The sequence below is a fragment of the Bubalus bubalis genome, chromosome 4 (genome assembly GCF_019923935.1).
Source record: "Bubalus bubalis isolate 160015118507 breed Murrah chromosome 4, NDDB_SH_1, whole genome shotgun sequence".
NCBI lineage: Eukaryota > Metazoa > Chordata > Mammalia > Artiodactyla > Bovidae > Bubalus > Bubalus bubalis.
In genome coordinates, this window is record NC_059160.1 from 129,927,087 (window position 1) to 129,946,366 (window position 19,280).

The 19,280-nt window shown below is 41.4% G+C and overlaps 1 protein-coding gene and 1 long non-coding RNA gene across 4 annotated transcripts in view; one reads left to right on the forward strand and one right to left on the reverse strand.

The window, feature by feature from the left end:
* RYR2 (ryanodine receptor 2) overlaps positions 1-8,974 on the forward strand; it is an 829,832-nt gene extending 820,858 nt beyond the window's left edge. The window contains exon 106 of the mRNA XM_045165522.1: positions 7,557-8,974. Coding sequence (XP_045021457.1) covers positions 7,557-7,652 — 96 coding nt within the window. The 3' untranslated portion in view covers positions 7,653-8,974. The remainder of the gene's footprint in view (positions 1-7,556) is intronic.
* LOC123333406 overlaps positions 1-19,280 on the reverse strand; it is an 83,441-nt gene that overhangs the window by 13,524 nt on the left and 50,637 nt on the right. The window lies entirely within an intron of this gene.

Below are 19,280 nucleotides of genomic sequence, written 5' to 3' on the forward strand. Positions count from 1 at the left end.
AAACTGTGATTCAAAAACTTCTAATAAACAAAAGTCCAAGACAAGATGGCTTCACAGGCAAATTCTATCTAACATTTACAGAAGAGTTAACACCTATTCTTCTCAAACTATTAAAAAAAAAAAAACTATAGAGGAAGGAACAATCCCAAGCGCCTTCTATAAGGACACAATCACCCTGATACCAAAACCATTCAAAGATAGAACAAAAAAGGAAATTACAGGCCAGTATCACTGATAACATAGATGCAAAAATTCTCAGCAAAACACTAGCAAACTGAATCCAACAATACATTAAAAGGATCATACACCATGATCAAAAGGGATTTATCCCAGTGATGCCAGAGGGTTTTCAGTATCCACAAAGAAGTCCGTGTGATACACTACATTAACAGATTTAAGAACAGAAACCATGTAATCATCTCAATAGATGTAGAAAAAACTTTTGACAAAATTCTACATTTATGATAAAAAAAAAACAACTCCCCAGAAAGTGGGCATAGGGGAAATGTACCTCAACATAATAAAGGCCATATACAACAAACACAGAAAACATCATTCTCTATGGTGAAAAACTAAGTATTTCCTCTAACATCATGAAGAAGATAAGGATGTCCACTCTCTCCACTTTTATTCAACATAGATTTGGAAGTCCTAGCCATGGCAATCCAGAGAATGCGATGGCACCCCACTCCAGTACTCTTGCCTGGAAAATCCCATGAACAGAGGAGCCTGGTAGGCTACAGTCCATGGGGTCACAAAGAGTCAGATGGGGTCGCAAAGAGTCAAACATGACTGAGCAACTTCGCTTTCACTTTTCACTTTCATGCATTGGAGAAGGAAATGGCAACCCACTCCAGTGTTCTTGCCTGGAGAATCCCAGGGACAGGGGAGCCTGGTGGGCTGCCGTCTCGGGTCACACAGAGTCGGACACGACTGAAGCGACTTAGCAGCAGCAGCAGCCGTGGCAATCAGTGAAGAAAAGAAAAAATAATATGAATCCAAATTGGAAAAGACATAAAAGTGTTACTGTTTGCAGATGACATGATACTATGCATAGAAAATTCCAAAGTTGCTACCAGAAAACTACTAGAGCTCATCAATGAATTTGGTAAACTTGCAGGATACAAAATTAGTGCACAGAAATCTATTGCAGTCTTATACACTAACAAAGAAAGGTAAGAAATAGAAATTAAGGAAACAATCACATTTACCGTTGCATCAAAAAGAATAAAATACCTAGGAATAAACCTACTTAAGAAGGTAAAAGAGCTGCATGCAGAAAACTATAAGATATTGATAAAAGACATTAAAGATGACTCAAACAGAGATATACCTTTTTCTTGGATTGGAAGAAGCAATATTGTGCAATTGACTGTACTACCCAGAGCAATCTTCAGATTCAATGCAATCGCTATCTAATTACCAATAGCATTTTTCACAGAACTAGAAAAAAAAAATGTTACAATTTGTATGGAAACACAAAAGACCCCAAATAGCCAAAGCAATCTTGAAAAAGAAAAATGGAACTGGAAGAATCAGGCTCCCTGACTTCAGATTGTACTACAAAGCTACAATCAACAGTGTGCTGCCGGTACAGAGGGCTTCCCTGGTGGCTCAGTGGTAAAGAATCTGCTTGCAATACACAAGACATGGGTTCAGTCCCTGGGTCAGGAAGATCCCCTGGAGAAGGAAATGGCAACTCACTCCAGGATTCTTACCTGGGAAATTTCATGGACAGGAGAGCCTGGCAGGCATTCATGAGGTAGCAAAAGAGTCAGATGCTACTGAGCACACAGAGCATATATAAAACTGACTCACTTTGCTGTATAGCAGAACCTAACAGAATATTGTAAATCAGCTATAATAAAGAATATAAGACCAGAAACTGTAAAACTCTTAGAAGAAAACATAAACAGAACACTCTTTGACATAAATTGCAGCAGATCCTTTCTGATCCACCTCCTAGAGTAATGAAAATAAAAACAAAAATAAACAAATGAGACCTAATTAAACACAAAACCTTTTGCACAGCAAAGGAAACTATAAACAAGATGGAAAGATAACTCTCAGAATGGGAGAAAACATTTGAAAACAAAGCAACTGACAAAGGATTAATCTCTAAAATATACAAGCAGCTCATGCAGCTCAATATATTTTTTTAAAAAACACCCAATCAAAAAATTGACATAAGACCTAAAAAGACATTTCTCAAAGACATACAGATGGCCAACAAACACAAGAAAGGATGCTGAGCATCACTAATTGTTAGAGAAATGCAAATCAAAACTACAATGAGGCATAACCTCACACCAATCAGAATGGGCATCATCAAAAAATCTATAAACAATAAATGCTGGAGAGGGTGTGGAAAAAAGAGAACCCTCTTGCACTGTTGGTGGGAATATAAATTGATACAGCCACTATGGAGAACAGTATGGAGGTTCCTTAAAAACTAAAAGTAGAACTGCCATGTGAGCCAGTAATCTCATTACTGGGCATATACCCAGAGAAAGCCATAATTCGAAAAGATACATGTCTCCAAATGTTCACTGCAGCACTATTTATAATAGACAGGACACTAAATGTCCATCAGCAGAGGAATGGATAAAGAAGATGTGGTATATATATATATACAATGGAATATTACTCAGCCATAGAAAGGAATGAAACTGGGTCATTTGTAGAGATACGGATGGACCTAGAGACTGTCATGCAGAGTAAGGTAAGTCAGAAAGAGAAGACCAAATACTGTATATTAATGCATATATATGGAATCTGAAAAAAAATGGTATCAATGATCTTATTTACAAAGCAGAAATAGAGACACAGTTACAGAGAATAAATGTATGGATACCAAAGGTGAAAGGGGGAGTAGGATGAATTGGGAGCTTGGGATTGACATATATACTCCACTGATACTATGTATACAATTAGTTAAATTAGTTATATCTAATGAGACCCTAGTGTTTAGCAGAGGGAACTCCACTCAGTGCTCTGTGGCAAATTAAATGGGAGGGAAATCCAAAAAAGAGCTATATATAGCTGATTCACTTTGCTATACAGTAGAAACTAACACAAACATTGTAAAGCAGCTATATTCCAATTAAAAAGCAAAACACCATGCACCTATGCTCACCTAATCTATGACAAAGGAGGCAAAAATATACAGTGGAGAAAAGACAGTCTCTTCAATAAGTGGTGCTGGGAAAACTGAACAGCAGCATGCAAAAGAATGAAGTTAAAACATTCTCTAACATCACACATAAAAATAAACTCAGAGTGGGTTAAAAATCTACATGTAAAGCCAAATACTGTAAAACCCTTAGAGGGAAACACAACAATAACACTTACTGACAAAAATCAACAGAAAGTATTTTTTGGTCCTCCTCCTAGAGTAACAAAAATAAACAGGACCTAATTAATCTTAAAAGCTTTTGCACAGCAAAGGAAACCATAATAAAAATGAAAAGGTAACCCACAGAATGGGAAAAACTATTTGCAAGTGAAGCACTGACAAGGGAGTAATCTCCTAAATACACAAACAGCTCATGCTGCTGCTGCTAAGTTGCTTCAGTCGTGTCTGACTCTGTGCGACCCCATAGACGGCAGCCCACCAGGCTCCCCTGTCCCTGGGATTCAGCTCATGAAGTTCAATCTAAAGGAAAAAAAAGCCTAATCAAAAAATGGGTGGCAGATCTAAACAGACATTTCTCCAAAGAAAACATCTAAGATGCCCACGAGGTTCTTGAAAACATGATCAACATCACTAATTAATAGAGAAATGCAAATCAAAACTACAACAAGGTATTACCTCACACCATTCGGAACAGCCATCAAAAAATCTTCAAATAACACATGTGGGAGAGGGTGTTCAGAAATAGAACCCTCCTACACTGATGGGAATGTAGATTAGTATAGCCATTGTACAGAACACTATGGATGTTTCTTTAAAAAACTAAAAATACATCTACCGTATGATCCAGCAATCCATTGCCTGGGCATATATGCAGAGAAAACATAACTCGAAAACATTCATGTACCCCAGTGTTCATTGCAGTACTGTCTCAATCATCAGGACATGGAAGCAGCCTAAATATCCATCTACAGAGGAGTGGATAAAGGAGATGTGGTACATACATACAATGGAATATTACTCAGCCATTTAAAAAAAAATAATGAAATAATGATATTTGTAGCAACATGGATGGACCTAAAGATTGTCATACTGAGTGAAGTATGCCAGACAGAGAAAGACAAATATATGATATCACTTATATATGGAACCTAAAGAATGGTACAAATGAAAGTATTTACAAAATAGAAATACTGTCACAAATGTAGAGAACAATCTCCCTACCAAGTAGGGAGAAGGGGGGGTGGGATAAATTGTGAGATTGGGATTGGGATTGATATATATATACATTACTATAAATGAAGTAGATAATCAACAAATACTGTATAGCGCAGGGAAGTCTACCTGAAACTCTCTAATATATATGGGAAAAGAATCTAAAAAGAATGAATATATGTATATGTAAAATGAGAGCATCCCCAGTGGCTCAGTGGTAAAGAATCTGACCGCCAATGCAGGAGATGTAAGAGATGCAGCTTCGATCCTGGATTGGGAAGATCCCCTAGAGGAGGAAATGGCAACCCACTCCAGTATTCTTGCTGGGATAATCCCATGGACAGAGGAGCCTGGCAGGCGTTCCCGGGGTAGCAAAAGAGTCAGATGCTACTGAGCACACAGAGCATATGTAAAACTGACTCACTTTGCTGTACAGTAGAACCTAACACAATACTGCAAATCAGCTATAATAAAGAAGAAAAATTTCATAAAGACACAAAATAAAAGGAAACAACTCCATTTACCATTCCATCAAAAAGAATAAAAGTAGCTAGGAATAACCTACCTAAGGAGGCAAAGACCTTTATTCTAAAAACTATGAGATGCTGATGAAAGAAAGATGACACAAACAGATGGAAAGATGTATCATGTTCTTGGATTGAAAGAATCAGTATTGTCAAAATGACTATGCCACCCAAGGCAATCTACAGATTCAACGTAATCCCTCTGAAATTATCAGTGGCATTTTTCAAAGAACTAGAACAATAAAATGTTTAATTTGTGTGAAAACACAAAAGACCCTGCATAGTCAAAGCAATCTGGAGACAAAAAGATGGAATTCAAGGAACCAGACTCCCTGACTTCAGATTATACTGCAAAGCTACAATAAAACAGTGCTACTGGTACGAGAACAGAAAACAGACCAATGGAACAAGACAGAAAATGCAGAGATAGACCCACATCAGATCAGATCAGATCAGTCGCTCAGTCGTGTCCGACTCTTTGCGACCCCATGAATCGCAGCGCGCCAGGCCTCCCTGTCCATCACCAACTCCCGGAGTTCATGTCCATCGAGTCAGTGATGCCATGCAGCCATCTCATCCTCTGTTGTCCCCTTCTCCTCTTGCCCCCAATCCCTCCCAGCGTCAGAGTCTTTTCCAATGAGTCCACATACCTATGGTCAATTAATCTACAGAAAGGCACTATACATAATGGAGAAAGACATTCTCTTCAATAAGTGGTGCTGGGAAAACTGGAGAGCTTCATGTCAAAGAATGAAATTAGAACATTAACACTACACACAAAAATAAACCTAAAATGGATTCAAGACCTAAATGTAAGACCTGACATTGTAAATCTCTAGGGGAGGAAATGGGCTGAACACTCTTTGATATAAATTGCAGCAATGTCTTTTTGGATCAGCTTCCTAGTGTAATGGAAGTGAAAACAAAAATAAATAAGTTGAACTTAATTAAATTTTTGGACAGCAGAGGATCCATAAACAAAATGAATAAATGATCTGTAGACTGGGAGAAAATATTTGCAAATGATGCAACCAGCAAGGGATTAATTTCCAAAAAACACAAACAGCTCATATACCTCAATATTATAAAAACAAACAACCCAATCAAATAAGGGGCAGAAGACCCAAATAGACATTTCTCCAGAGAGGACATACAGATAGCCAAAAAGCACATGAAAAATGCCCAACATTGCTAAGTATTAGAGAAATGCAAATCAATGATACCTCATTGGAGGTATCCCCTCATACTGGTGAGAATGACTATCATCAGAAAGTCTACAAATAATAAATGCTAGGAGGGTATGGAGACAAAGAGACCCTCCTTCTCTGTTGTTGGGATTGTAAATGGGTCCAGCCATGATGGAGAACAGTATGGGGGTTTCTTAAAATACTAAAACTAGAGCTACTCTGTGATCCAGCAGTTCTACTCCTGGGCATTATCTGGAGAGAACCATTCATTTGAAAAAATACATGCACCCCAGTGTTCATTACAGCACTATTTGCAATAGCCAAGAATGAAAACAACCTTTGTATGTATATCACACACATACAAACACAATGGAATATTACTCAGTCATAAACAATGAAATAATGCCATCTGCAGCAACATGGATTGACCTAGAGATTATCATACTAAGTGAAGTCAGAAAGAGAAGAACAAATATCATATGATATCTCTTAAATGTGGAATCTATAAAAATGATATAAATTTATATATAAAGCAGAAATTGATCCACATACATAGAAAACATATGTATAGTTACCAAAGGGGAGAGAGGTGAAGGATAAATTAGGAGTTTGGGATTAACATATACACACTGCTGCTGCTGCTGCTAAGTCGCTTCAGTCGTGTCCGACTCTGTGTGACCCCATAGACGGAAGCCCACCAGGCTCCCCCGCCCCTGGGATTCTCCAGGCAAGAACACTGGAGTGGGTTGCCATTTCCTTCTCCAATTCATGAAAGTGAAAAGTGAAGTCGTTCAATCGTGTCTGACTCTTAGCGACCCCATGGACTACGGCCTACCAGGCTCCTCCATCCATGGGATTTTCCAGGCAAGAGTAAACATATACACACTACCATATGTAAAACAATCAAAAAGGACCTACTGTGCAGCACAGGGAACTATACTCAATATTTTCTAATAACCTATAAGGGAAATGAATCTGGAAACAATACACAGACATATATACGCACACACATATATATGTGTGTGTGTAACTGAGTCACTTTGCTATTCACCTGAAACTGTCTCAACACTGTAAATCAACTATATTTCAAGTAAAAAAAAATAATAAAAAGAAATAATTGCATATGACATGTTTAAGGTTCTGATCAAGCTATTTGAAATTCTCCCTCTTCAAATATTCACCTCCTGTTGTTAATAGTTTGAATGGTGAAATTAATAATACTAATTTTAAGGAATTCTCAAAATCGTATGTCACAAATAGTTTTTTATCATTATTATGGTCAGGATGAAGATCCATTATTAGTAGAAACAACCTGGAGTATTTAGGCGTCATCTAAATGAATCTGAGACTCTAGTTAATATAACTATATGTAATACACCATGATATTTTGTGATATATATAATAACAAATTTGAGTTTCTTTCTATCTTGTATTTTGTGGTAACACACAGATCCTAAGGAAAGACATGTTGTTAACACATTGCCTTTACTTTTACAGGAATCTTATGTTTGGAAGATGTATCAAGAAAGGTGCTGGGAATTTTTCCCAGCCGGAGACTGTTTCCGGAAACAGTATGAAGACCAGCTAAATTAATCTCAGTCCCAGATCACCTCCAAAAACCAAAACACACACACACATGCACACACACACACTCTCTCTTTGTCTCTGTCCTTCTGTTTCTAGACTGTCTCTCTCTGTTCTCTTGGAAACATCTTGCTGATGTTGTGAACTGCCAGAGTTGGGAGCTGTGTTTCTGAAGACCTGACTCTGCTTTTCCCCCCACCTAGGGTATTTTCTTGAAGAATAATCTAAATTCATACACAGAAAAAATAGGAATTTTGAAAAGTAAGACATTCCGGAGATTCTCAATCATTATTATACAGACAGATTTCCTTCTGAGACTCCTGGAAATCTGCTTGCACTCTGGACATTCACAGGGAAGCGTGGCAGCCACACTCATTCAGCCTCTTTATTTCACCATCCGGAAAGGAACTCTCTAATGGTCACAGAGCACTGTAGCACTTACCAGATTGCTGTGGACACCAGTTACGAAGGGAAATAGTGCCTTACTATATGTGGGTTGAGCTATGCAGAAGATATGTGCATGAAAAAAAAATTCTTTATTTTCTTTATGTCGACTTTTTTTCTTAGTTAGATTGACTTTTGTGAGGTTTTTTTTTTTTTTTTCTTTCATGCTTTTCTTCGGTGGGGGAGGGTAAGAAAAGCAGTTTGCGTGCACCTTTTGAAAAAGACGGGTGGCCTGTCTCAGGACGAGAGGAGGTTCTTCTCATTCATCCAAATTCCCACTTCCCCTCCCCCTGTGCTCCTGCTCTTATTTTGGTAATGCTCTGATGCAATATTGCAACTTTATGAAATCTTTGTATGAAAACAAAAAGACTGCAAAAAATACACTTTCAAAAGAAATAATTTATTGCATGTTTATTATGCAAGTTTAAACAAACCAAGAAAACTTTCAGAAGCAAATTGATCCACGTGAGAGAATTTTCATGATAATTATATTCATAGTAATCAAGTGTTGTGGGCTTAATTGTGTATTTGGAGCCAGTGTCATCCACATATGATACATCATGAACTTGACAGCAGTTTTGGGTTTTTCTCTTTCTTTTCAGCCACCTGTGATCAGTTGTGGATTAAGGACTTCTTTTCAGGCCATTTTTTTAATATCAAAGCTGAAGCAATATCCATTCAGGGATTTCACCAGTTGCATCAAAAACCATGGATGATAATATCAATCACTCCATTTTGAGTCCTTTTAAATGTGATGTGAATCTTTACAAATAAAAAGATTCAGAATGGAAGCAAGGTCATTTTGCAAATATTGGCGCTCTTTTATTACAAGTCTGCTTGTTAATTTTAGAATTGTAAAACTGCTCTGATTAAACTATTTAACTAACTTTCTCACCTTCTTCTTTTTCCATTTCACTTATAACCTGGGATTCATCCTAAAAGCCTTGAACTTTCAGTTGAGTGTGTCTAGGGCAATCTAAACACTGCCTTAAAGCCTGTCATACTTCCCTGTAACTAAGCAGGTTTTCATCACATACGATTATGGAACCTCAGAGCTGTCTAGCATTTTGAATCACCTAGCCCCATCCCCATCATTTCTTTATTTTGGGGTCATCCAGATTTCTTAGAAACCACCAATGACAGAAAAATCAATTCAGTTCAGTTGCTCAGTCGTGTTCAATTCTTTGCAACCCCATGAACCGCAGCACACCAGGCCTCCCTGTCCATCACCAACACCTGGAGTCTACCCAAACCCATGTCCATTGAGTCAGTGATGCCATCCAACCATCTTATCCTCTGTCGTCCCCTTCTCCTCCGGCCCTCAATCTTTCCCAGCATCAGGGTCTTTTCCAATGTGTCAACTCTTCACATCAGGTGGCCAAAGTACTGGAGTTTCAACATCAGTCCTTCCAATGAACACCCAGGACTGATCTCCTTTAGGATGGACTGGTTGGATCTCCTTGCAGGCCAAGTAACTCTGAAGAGTCTTCTCCAACACCGCAATTCAAAAGCATCAATTCTTCAGCACTCAGCTTTCTTCACAGTCCAACTCTCACATCCATACATGACCACAGGAAAAACCATAGCCTTGACCTGACAGACCTTTGTTGGCAAAGTAATGTCTCTGCTTTTCAATATGCTGTCTAGGTTGGTCATAACTCTCCTTCCAAGGAGTAAGTGTCTTTTAATTTCATGGCTGCAATCACCATCTGCAGTGATTTTGGAGCCCAGAAAAATAAAGTCTGACACTGTTTCCACTGTTTCCCCATCTATTTTCCATGAAGTGATGGGACTGGATGCCATCATCTCCCAAATTAGTTTAATTTTTATCCAGCTTTCTTTCATTTTAGACAGCTCTTCCTTGTTCAGGGCAAATTTGTTTCTACACTGTAACCAGGGATTCATTTTCTGTCTTAATCTGAAAGAGGATTGGCCCACAAGTTAGTGATGTATTCAACATTCAATTGTTCATTGGACATTTGCCATGTAGGAAGCATGGTGCTGGGTATCAGCTGTCATTTTTCAGCTCATTGGAGCTCTCATAACATCAGAGCTATAGTACTTAGATTTTGCATTTCTCTTCTGATATTGTAAGGGAGGAAAACTTTGCCCTTCTTCCTTTCTAGGTTCTTTGGCTGTTAAATTGACATAAGACAGATTCACAGGAGAAAAAACAAACTTTGTATGTATATGAGCCTCACAAAAGACATGAAAGGCAGTTGAGGCTTATATACCTTCCTGAGCTCAGAAGGGGTGTGGAGGGGTCTGGGCTCTCAAAGGGAAAGAAAATAATTCACAGGAAAGTGGGAAGAGCAAATATTTGGTGCGTAAATATTTGGTAAACTATGGATTCTCACACTAGGTATAGGCAATGGGACACAAGGGGGACTGAACAAATGGGTCCTGCCAGGCTACCCACAGCTTCCCACACCAGCCCACACTCTTCATAATTATGCCTGGTGTCAGTTCTCTTCCTAGACCTGGTCTTCAATGTGAATTCTTTTAGACTCTTAAGGGGAAGGTAAAAAAGCTCTTCCTGTGTATTTTGAGGCTTGGTTGACTTTAGCTCAAAGTAATTCACACATCAAAGTGACACATTCTGGAGAAGCTCATACTAAACCTCTCAGTAACATTTTCATTAAACAGAAGGAGTTAATTTGTACTGTCTCTATCCCCAGTCCTGCTTAGGAGGTGACCCCATGTATTGAGGAATTTGGATAAAATAAATGACATCAGCTCTGCGAAACATCCAAGACCACGTTTCCTTTGCCACAAAACACTTTAGAGGAAGTACACAGTGGAGAGGAATAAATGTTTTTCTGGGATATAAAATCTGATTCAGATCTTTTGTTTTTGCCAAAGTCAGTGTTTACATGAAACAACAGTACAAGTGAGAGGTGAGTGAACAAATTCCTAGCTGTTACCTGGATACTGCAGATTCTTTTGCCTGGATTCTGCAGATTCTTGTAGATTCTCCTGGTTGACTGCTCCTGGCTTTAGAACCCTAGCAGGTGACAGACAAGTACTCAGGGAGAATCAGAGAAAGAGGCTAAATTCAGGAAACGGAGCTTCCTCCCATGAGTGGACTCGGCATCAGTGTTGGAAGAAGAGGAGAGTAGTTGAGTCGTTCACTTTAGACACTGTGACTGGTGGTGTCAGTGGCCTACCCTTAGAGGAGGGCATCTCTCTATTCCCTTCTCAAGGCCTCAAAGGGATGGAGGGTGGCTTTTCTTCCTTAGCATTATTATTCTCCCATGAAATGCTGCATGAATTACAAATACACTGGGACTCTCTATTTCTCTGATTAAACTCAGGGCTGCCTGACTCAAACTCAAGAAATGTAATCTCTTTAGAAATTTTCAAATATTCAAAAAATCGCAAAGAGTGTTGTAATATCATACCTTCACATCTCCACTTCCACTCTCAACATTTTCTGCCTTTCCTATCTACTCTTCCCACCACTCTTTTTCTTTGGGAAACATCTCTTGATCCTACTGCATAAAATAAACAGTCGTAGTGCTAAAGCAAGCACTTAGCTAGCCATGAGCAGAGAATAGGGGACCATGGGCCAAAGGGCAGGAAACCCCACATCTTGTAAACAACAAGTATCCTTAGGTAGATGAAAAGCAGGAACTTCCAGAATGACAGGAAACCATACATTTTGGGGTTCGTGGCCTGTCCTGAGTGTCCTGAAGGCAAAGAAAGGTAGGAAAAGGCAGGAATTTCCGGTGCCCAAATACAACATTTTGTTCACTATGCCCTTATTATAATAAAATTAGCCTTGCAGATAAAAGGTTCCCATCATGCACCAATGCCATGACACTTCCGATCAAGGTCAAATAAAACAAAAATCCTTCCTCCCCTCAGGCATATGGAGCTGGGATGAAAATCAGTAAAAACAAACCTCAAAACCCTCCCTCCCAAATGAATAGTCCACTTCTTCATTTCTATGCCCCACGTAACCAGTTTGTCAGAGAAACATGGCGGCCACCCTGCTCTCTCCTTGAGAGATGTGCGTGCATGCTCAGTCACGTCTGACTCTCTGCGACTCTAAGGACTGCAGCCTGCCAGGCTCCTCTGTCCATGGGATTCTCTAGGCAAGAATACTAGAGTTGGTTGCCATTTCCTCCTCTAGGCAAAATTCCTGACCCAGGGATTGAACTCGTGTCTCGTGTCTCCTGCATTGGCCACTGATCCACCTGGGAAGCCCCTTGAGGGCATACTATCATGTAAATTAATCCTTGCTTTACTTTATTGGTGGCTCAGACAGTAAAGCATCTGCCTGCAATGCGGGAGACTGGGGTTTGATTCCTGGGTTGGGAAGATCCCCTGAAGAAGGAAATGACAACCCCCTCTAGTACTCTTGTCTGGAAAATTCCATGGACCGAGAGGCTCCTGAGAGCCTAGTAGGCTACAGTCCATGGGGTCGCAAAGAGTTGGACATGACTGAGCGACTTTACTTACTTTCTTGACCTGCCTGTTTTGTCTCTAAATTTTTTCTGCGAGACAAGAAACTAGCCTCTTGCCTTCCTTGCACTTGACAGGTGCTGTCTTCCTGCCATTCATTCATTTCTCCTTCCTACCTCCCACCACCCCACCCCTCTCCCTGCCCCTCACTTTCTAATTTCCCATTTTCAGACCTGTTGCTGCAAAGATGCGGGCATGAGTCAAGCATTTAAAACCATCAGGGCACTCATCACTGGAACACTCTGATCCAGATGACTGGGTCATGGGACAGACTAGAGAGATGATGGGTCTGTCCACCCACCCCAAGGCAATTTCCACGCAACGGTTCTAGGCACACAGTAAAAAGCATAATACTGCCTCCTCCCTGCAGCTTATTCTTGGTTCACCTATGCCTGAACATCCTTGTCTTCCCTCTGTGTCCCTATCTCACTCTTACTTTCCACTCTTATTTCATGCCCTGGAAATGGGGAAAAAATCTGCCAGGCATTTTCTAACCTTGCCACTAGGTCTTCAGTTCAGTCCCTCAGTCGTGTCCGGCTCTTTGCGACCCCATGAATCACAGCACGCCAGGCCTCCCTGTCCATCACCAACTCCCGGAGTTCACTAGGTCTTATACCTCTCATTATGTGCAAGGCATGTCAGGAAAGGTTTCCAACCATTCTCACAGGCAGTGAGGGACCTAAACCATAGAAGCCTGACCCTCTGGATTTGCCTTATCTGCCATTTAACTGTCATCAGGTGCAATTGTGTGGAAATATAAATGCAACCTTAGAGTGTAAGAAAGTTCACACTGCAGCCCTTCAGGAGCTCTTTTGTCCAGTGGGTAGTCTGTGTGCAAAACCCCTGGTGCTGGGAAGGGGGGCAGTCCTGCCCCATGGTGGTGGGACTGCATCTGGGCCGCCATCCTTTGCCACTGGCTTCTGCAAGCCACCCTGTGTTCAGCCAGCCTTCTCCGTGGTCCACCAGGTGATGGGGGTCTGTCCCTGCCCCAGTGCCATCCACCTCACACTGCTGGGACAGGGCAGTGTGTGCCAGCATAGGGTCCATACATGGTTATACCCCAGGGATACATGCCTGGGCAGTGACATTTGCCATGCTGACCTCCCCAGGGTCATATAATTGGGAGTGTTTTGGGGAATGTTCTTGCAGGGATGTTGGGCTCTTCATACCCCTACGTGCAGACACAGTACCTCCACCTTGGACCATGATATCTCCTGCCTGTGTCCAGCCCCACCACCAGCTAGACAGAGTGCTTGTGAGAGGGGGTGGTGAAAGGGCGGCACTGACGTCCAGGGGCATCTCCCACAAAAGGGAAGGGAAAAGAGAGGCTTTTTCACAAACCATCTGCTTTAATGGCCAATTTCCAGAAATTTACCACTCTTTTAGAAAAAAAAAAGCTGGCATCTAAATAGGTCCTAGAACTATGAGGATGTCTATTCTAGAAGAAGGGGAAACAACAGAAGGGGAAAGACTAGAGATCTCTTCAGGAAAATTGGAGATATCAAGGGAACATTTCTCCCAAAGATGGGCACAATAAAGGACAGCAACAGTAGAGACCTAGTAGACACTGAAGAGATCAAAAAAAGATGAAAAGGATACATGGAAGAACTGTATAAAAGAGATCCAAATGAACCAATTGCTACAATGGTGAGGTCAGCCACCAGAGCCAAATATTCTGGAGAGTGAAGTCAAGTAGGCCTTAGGAAGCACTGCTGTTAATAAAGCTAGTGGATGCGATGGACTTTCAAGTAGAACTATTCAAGTGCTAAAGGATGATGCCATTAAGGTGTTGCATTCAATATATCAGCAAATCTGGAAGACCCAGCAGCGGCCACAGGACTGGAAAAGGTCAGTTCCCAAGAAGGGTAGTACCAAAGAATGTGCAAACCATTGGACAACTGCACTCATCTCCCATGCTAGTAAGGTCATGCATAAAATCTTACATGCTAGACTTGAGAACCAAGAACTTTCAGATGTCTAAGCTGGGTTTCAAAAAGGAAAAGGAACCAGAGATCAAATTGCCTACATTGCTGGATCATAGAGTAAGCTAGGGAATTCCAGAAAAACATCTACCTCTGTTTCATTGACTATGCTGAAGCCTTTGGCTGTGTGGATCATGACAAATTGTGAAAAGCTCTTAAAGAGATGGGAATGCCAGACCATCTTATCTGTCTCCTGAGAAACAGGTATGCAGGTCAAGAAGCAAGAGTTAGAACCCTGTATATAACAACTGATTGGTTCAAGATCCAGAAAGAAGTATGACAGGGCTGTCTACTGTCACCCTGTTTGTTTAACCTATATGCTGAGCACCTCATGAGAAATGCTGGGCTGGATGAGCTCCTATCTTGAGCTGGAATCAAGATAGGAGGGAGAAACATCAACAACTTCAGATATGTAGATGATACCACTCTAATGGCAGAAGGCAAAGAGAAACTAAAGAGCCTCTTGATAAGGGTGAAGGAGGAGGGTGAAAGAACCGGCTTAAAACTAAATATTAAAAAATCCAAGATCATGGCATCCAGCTCCATTACTTCATGGCAAATAGAAGGGTAAAAGGTGGAAATAGTGACAGATTTCCTCTTCTTGGGCTCTAAAATCACTGTGGATGGTGACTGCAGCCATGAAATCAGAAGACGATTGCTTCTTGGCAGGAAAGCTATGACAAACCTAGACAGGGTGTTGAAAAGCAGAGACATTACTCTGCCGACAAAGGTACATATAGTCAAGGCTATGGTCTTCCCAGTGGTCATGTATGGTTGTGAAAGCTGGACCATTAAGAAGGCAGAACGCCAAACAATTGATGCCTTCAAACTGTGGTGCTGGAGAAAATTCCTGAAAGTCCCTTGGACAGCAAGGAGATCAAACCAGTCAATCTTAAAGGAAATCAACCCTGAATACTCATTGGAAAGACTGAAGCTGAAGCTAAAGCTCCAATATTTTGGTCATCTTTTTGAATGGCTGACTCACTGGAAAAGTCCCTGATGCTGGGAAAGATTGAGGACAGAAGGAGAAGAGGGTGTCAGAGGATGAGATGGCTGGATGGCATCACCAATGCAATGGAAGTGAACTTGGGCAAACTTCAGGACATAGTGAGGGACAAGGAAGCCTGGTGTGCAGCAGTCCATAGGGTTGCAAAGAGTTGGACATGACTGGGCAATGGAACAGCAACAACAATTCTAGAAGAACATCCCCCAGAACACAGAGGTTAATAAATGGCCACAGGATCCAATATAGAGAAGTCTTCAGGAGGGTCACTCATCTTGGGTACTGAAGGTGCCAGGGTAGGACAGAGACCCCAGGATACTGGGGCCAGTACGACTACCACATAGGGGAGAAGCTAACCCCTGCTGCGGCCAGTGTCAACAGGACTAAGTGGATGGGGATATCTGGAGCCAATCCTGTCTTCAGAAATGTACTCTGGATCTCCTAATGTTAGTGCTCCTCTCTGTTATGGGAGCCCCCTCTCCCTGAAGGAGCAATGGGAAACACTTCCTCCATCCCCAAGGACCCACCCCTCAGGTGGTTCTGAGTCCCTGGGACAAGTTTTATCTAGATTCTTTAAAATAAGAAAAGCTTACTTTCTTTTGTAACATAGCTTGGCTGAATATAATCTTGAAGATGATGAAGCCTGGCCAGAAAATGAAAGCCTCAATTATAATATCACCGTACAGTTAGACATCTATGGTAAAAGGCAGGGGAAATGGACAGATCTTTCTATATTCAGGCTTTTATAACCCTGAGAGAGAACTCAGAGCTCTGCAAGTCTTATGTTAGATGACCCCCCCTACCAGCTGGGACCAATGGATGCTGCAAAAAAGCCCTCTCTAGTGGCATCTCCAGAGGAAAACGAGCCCCAGACAGAAGACCTTAGCACTCTATCACCATTTTCATATCCTCCCTGCCTTACAAGCCTGTTTACTCTTTGGAAACAAAAGTGCAGCCAGGGCTTCCCTGACCCCTTCAGGAAGTAGCAGGTGGGCCTCAGGGAATTCCCGAGGACTACACTCCTTTTTTCTCTGTCCAATCTCAACTGCACAATTGCACTCATCTCACACGCTAGTAAAGTAATGCTCAAAATTCTCCAAGCCAAGCTTCAGCAATACGTGAACCGTGAAATTCCAGTTGTTCAAGCTGGCTTTAGAAAAGGCAGAGGAACCAGAGACCAAATTGCCAACATTCACTGGATCATGGAAAAAGCAAGAGAGTTCCAGAAAAACATCTATTTCTGCTTTATTGAATATGCCAAAGTCTTTGACTCTGTGGATCACAATAAACTGTGGAAAATTCTGAAAGAAATGGCAATACCAGACCACCTGACCTGCCTCTTGAGAAATCTGTATGCAGGTCAGAAAGCAACAGTAAGAACTGGACATGGAACAACAGACTGGTTCCAAATAGGAAAAGGAGTATGTCAAGGCTGTATATTGTCACCCTGCTTATTTAACTTCTATGCAGAGTACATCATAAGAAACTCTGGGCTGGAAGAAGCACAAGCTGGAATCAAGATTGCTGGGAGAAATATCAATAACCTCAGATATGCAGATGACACCACCCTTACGGTAAAAAGTGAAGAGGAACCAAAAAGCCTCTTGAGGAAAGTGAAAGTGGAGAGTGAAAAAGTTGGCTTAAAACTCAACATTCAGAAAACTAAGATCATGGCATCTGGTCCCATCACTTCATGGGAAATAGATGGGGAAACAGTGGAAACAGTGTCAGACTATTTTTTTGGGATCCAAAATCACTGCAGATGGTGACTGTAGCCATGAAATTAAAAGACGCTTACTCCTTGGAAGGAAAGTTATGACCAACCTAGATAGCATATTCAAAAGCAGAGACATTACTTTGCCAACAAAGGTCCATCTAGTCAAGGCTATGGTTTTTCCTGTGGTCATGTATGGATGTGAGAGTTGGACTGTGAAGAAGGCTGAGCGCCAAAGAATTGATGCTTTTGAACTGTGGTGTTGGAGAAGACTCTTGAGAGTCCCTTGGACTGCAAGGAGATCCAACCAGTCCATTCTGAAGGAGATCAGCCCTGGGATTTCTTTGGAAGGAATGATGCTGAAGCTGAAGCTCCAGTACTTTGGCCACCTCATGCAAAGAGTTGACTCATTGGAAAAGACTGTGATGCTGGGAGGGATTTGGGGCAGGAGGAGAAGGGGACGACAGATGATGAGATGGCTGGATGGCATCACCGACTAGATGGACATGGGTTTGGGTGAACTCCGGGAGTTGGTGATGGACAGGGAGGCCTGGCGTGCTGTGATTCATGGGGTTGCAAAGAGTCAGACACGACTGAGCGACTGAACTGAACACCCCTTTTTTCTCTGTTCAACCTCAACCAGTGCAGCACTCTTTTAGGCTGATTCTCAGAGGACCCCAGTAAATTCCGGGGACTAACTCTATCCTTTGATGTTACCTGGAGGACCTAGATATTGTCCCTTCCCACTGTTGTGCCAGAGGAAAGACCTATATTTGGGCACAGGTTCAAACATATGCTTCTGGATGACATGCCACCCAACCTCACCAATGCCCTGTGGGCATTACAGCAGTGCGTCTGATGGATCCCAATAGGACTATCTGCCAGGCCAGCCTGGAATCACGAGAAGGGACCATATGATCCTTTGCTTCATGGAAGGGAAGAAATGATGCATAACTACACCTGTTAACCATGCTAAAGTTAAAGAGATCAAGATGAAAATCCAGCCCTATTTCAGGCCTCACTGGGAGATGCCATCAGAAACTAGACAGATGTAGACCCAGACATTTTTGAGGGATACCCTGTATTTGCAACTCACTTCATTAGCGAATCAGCACCTAACATCAGTAGGAAGATTCAAAAGTTTGCTATGGGGTCCCAAATGCCTTGCAACCTTCTTACGGATACAGCCTTCACCATCTCTAACAATAGAGACCAGGCTGAGGAGGAAAGGAAGGTACAGTGTGACATATGAAAGGAACGACTGCAGCCATCATAACAAAACAAGGGTGTATATTGTCACCCTGCTTATTTATTTAACTTATATGCAGAATACATCATGCAAAATGCTGGGACTGATGAATCACAAACTGGAATTAAGATTGCTGACCGAAATATCAACAACCTCAGATATGCAGATAATACCACTCTAATGGAAGAAAGGGAAGAGGAACTGAAGAATGTGATAAAGGTGAAAAAGAAGAGTGAAAAAGCTGGCTTAAAACTCCACATTCAAAAAACTAAGATCATGGCATCCAGTTCCATCACTTCATGGCAAATAGATGGGGAAAAATATGAAACAGTGACGTTTTCTTGGGCTCCAAAATCAGTGAAGACAGTGACTGCAGCCATGAAATTAAAAGACACTTGCTCCTTGGAAGGAAAGCTATGATAAACCTAGAGAGCATATTAAAAAGCAGAGATATCATTCTGCTGACAAAGGTCCAGCTAGTCAAAGCTATGGTTTTTCCAGTAGTCATGTATGATGTGAGAGTTGGACCATAAAGAAGGCAGAGCACCCCAAAAAATGGACGTTTTTGAACTGTAGTGCTGGAGAAGACTCGTGAGAATCCCTGGACTGAAAGGATATCAAGCCAGTAAATCTCAAAGGAAATCAACCCTGAATATTCACTGGAAGGACTGATGCTGAAGCTGAAGCTTCAATACTTTGACCATCTGATGTGAAGAGTGAAATCACTAAAAAAGACCCTGATGCTGGGAAAGACTGAGCGCCGGAGGAGAAGGGGACA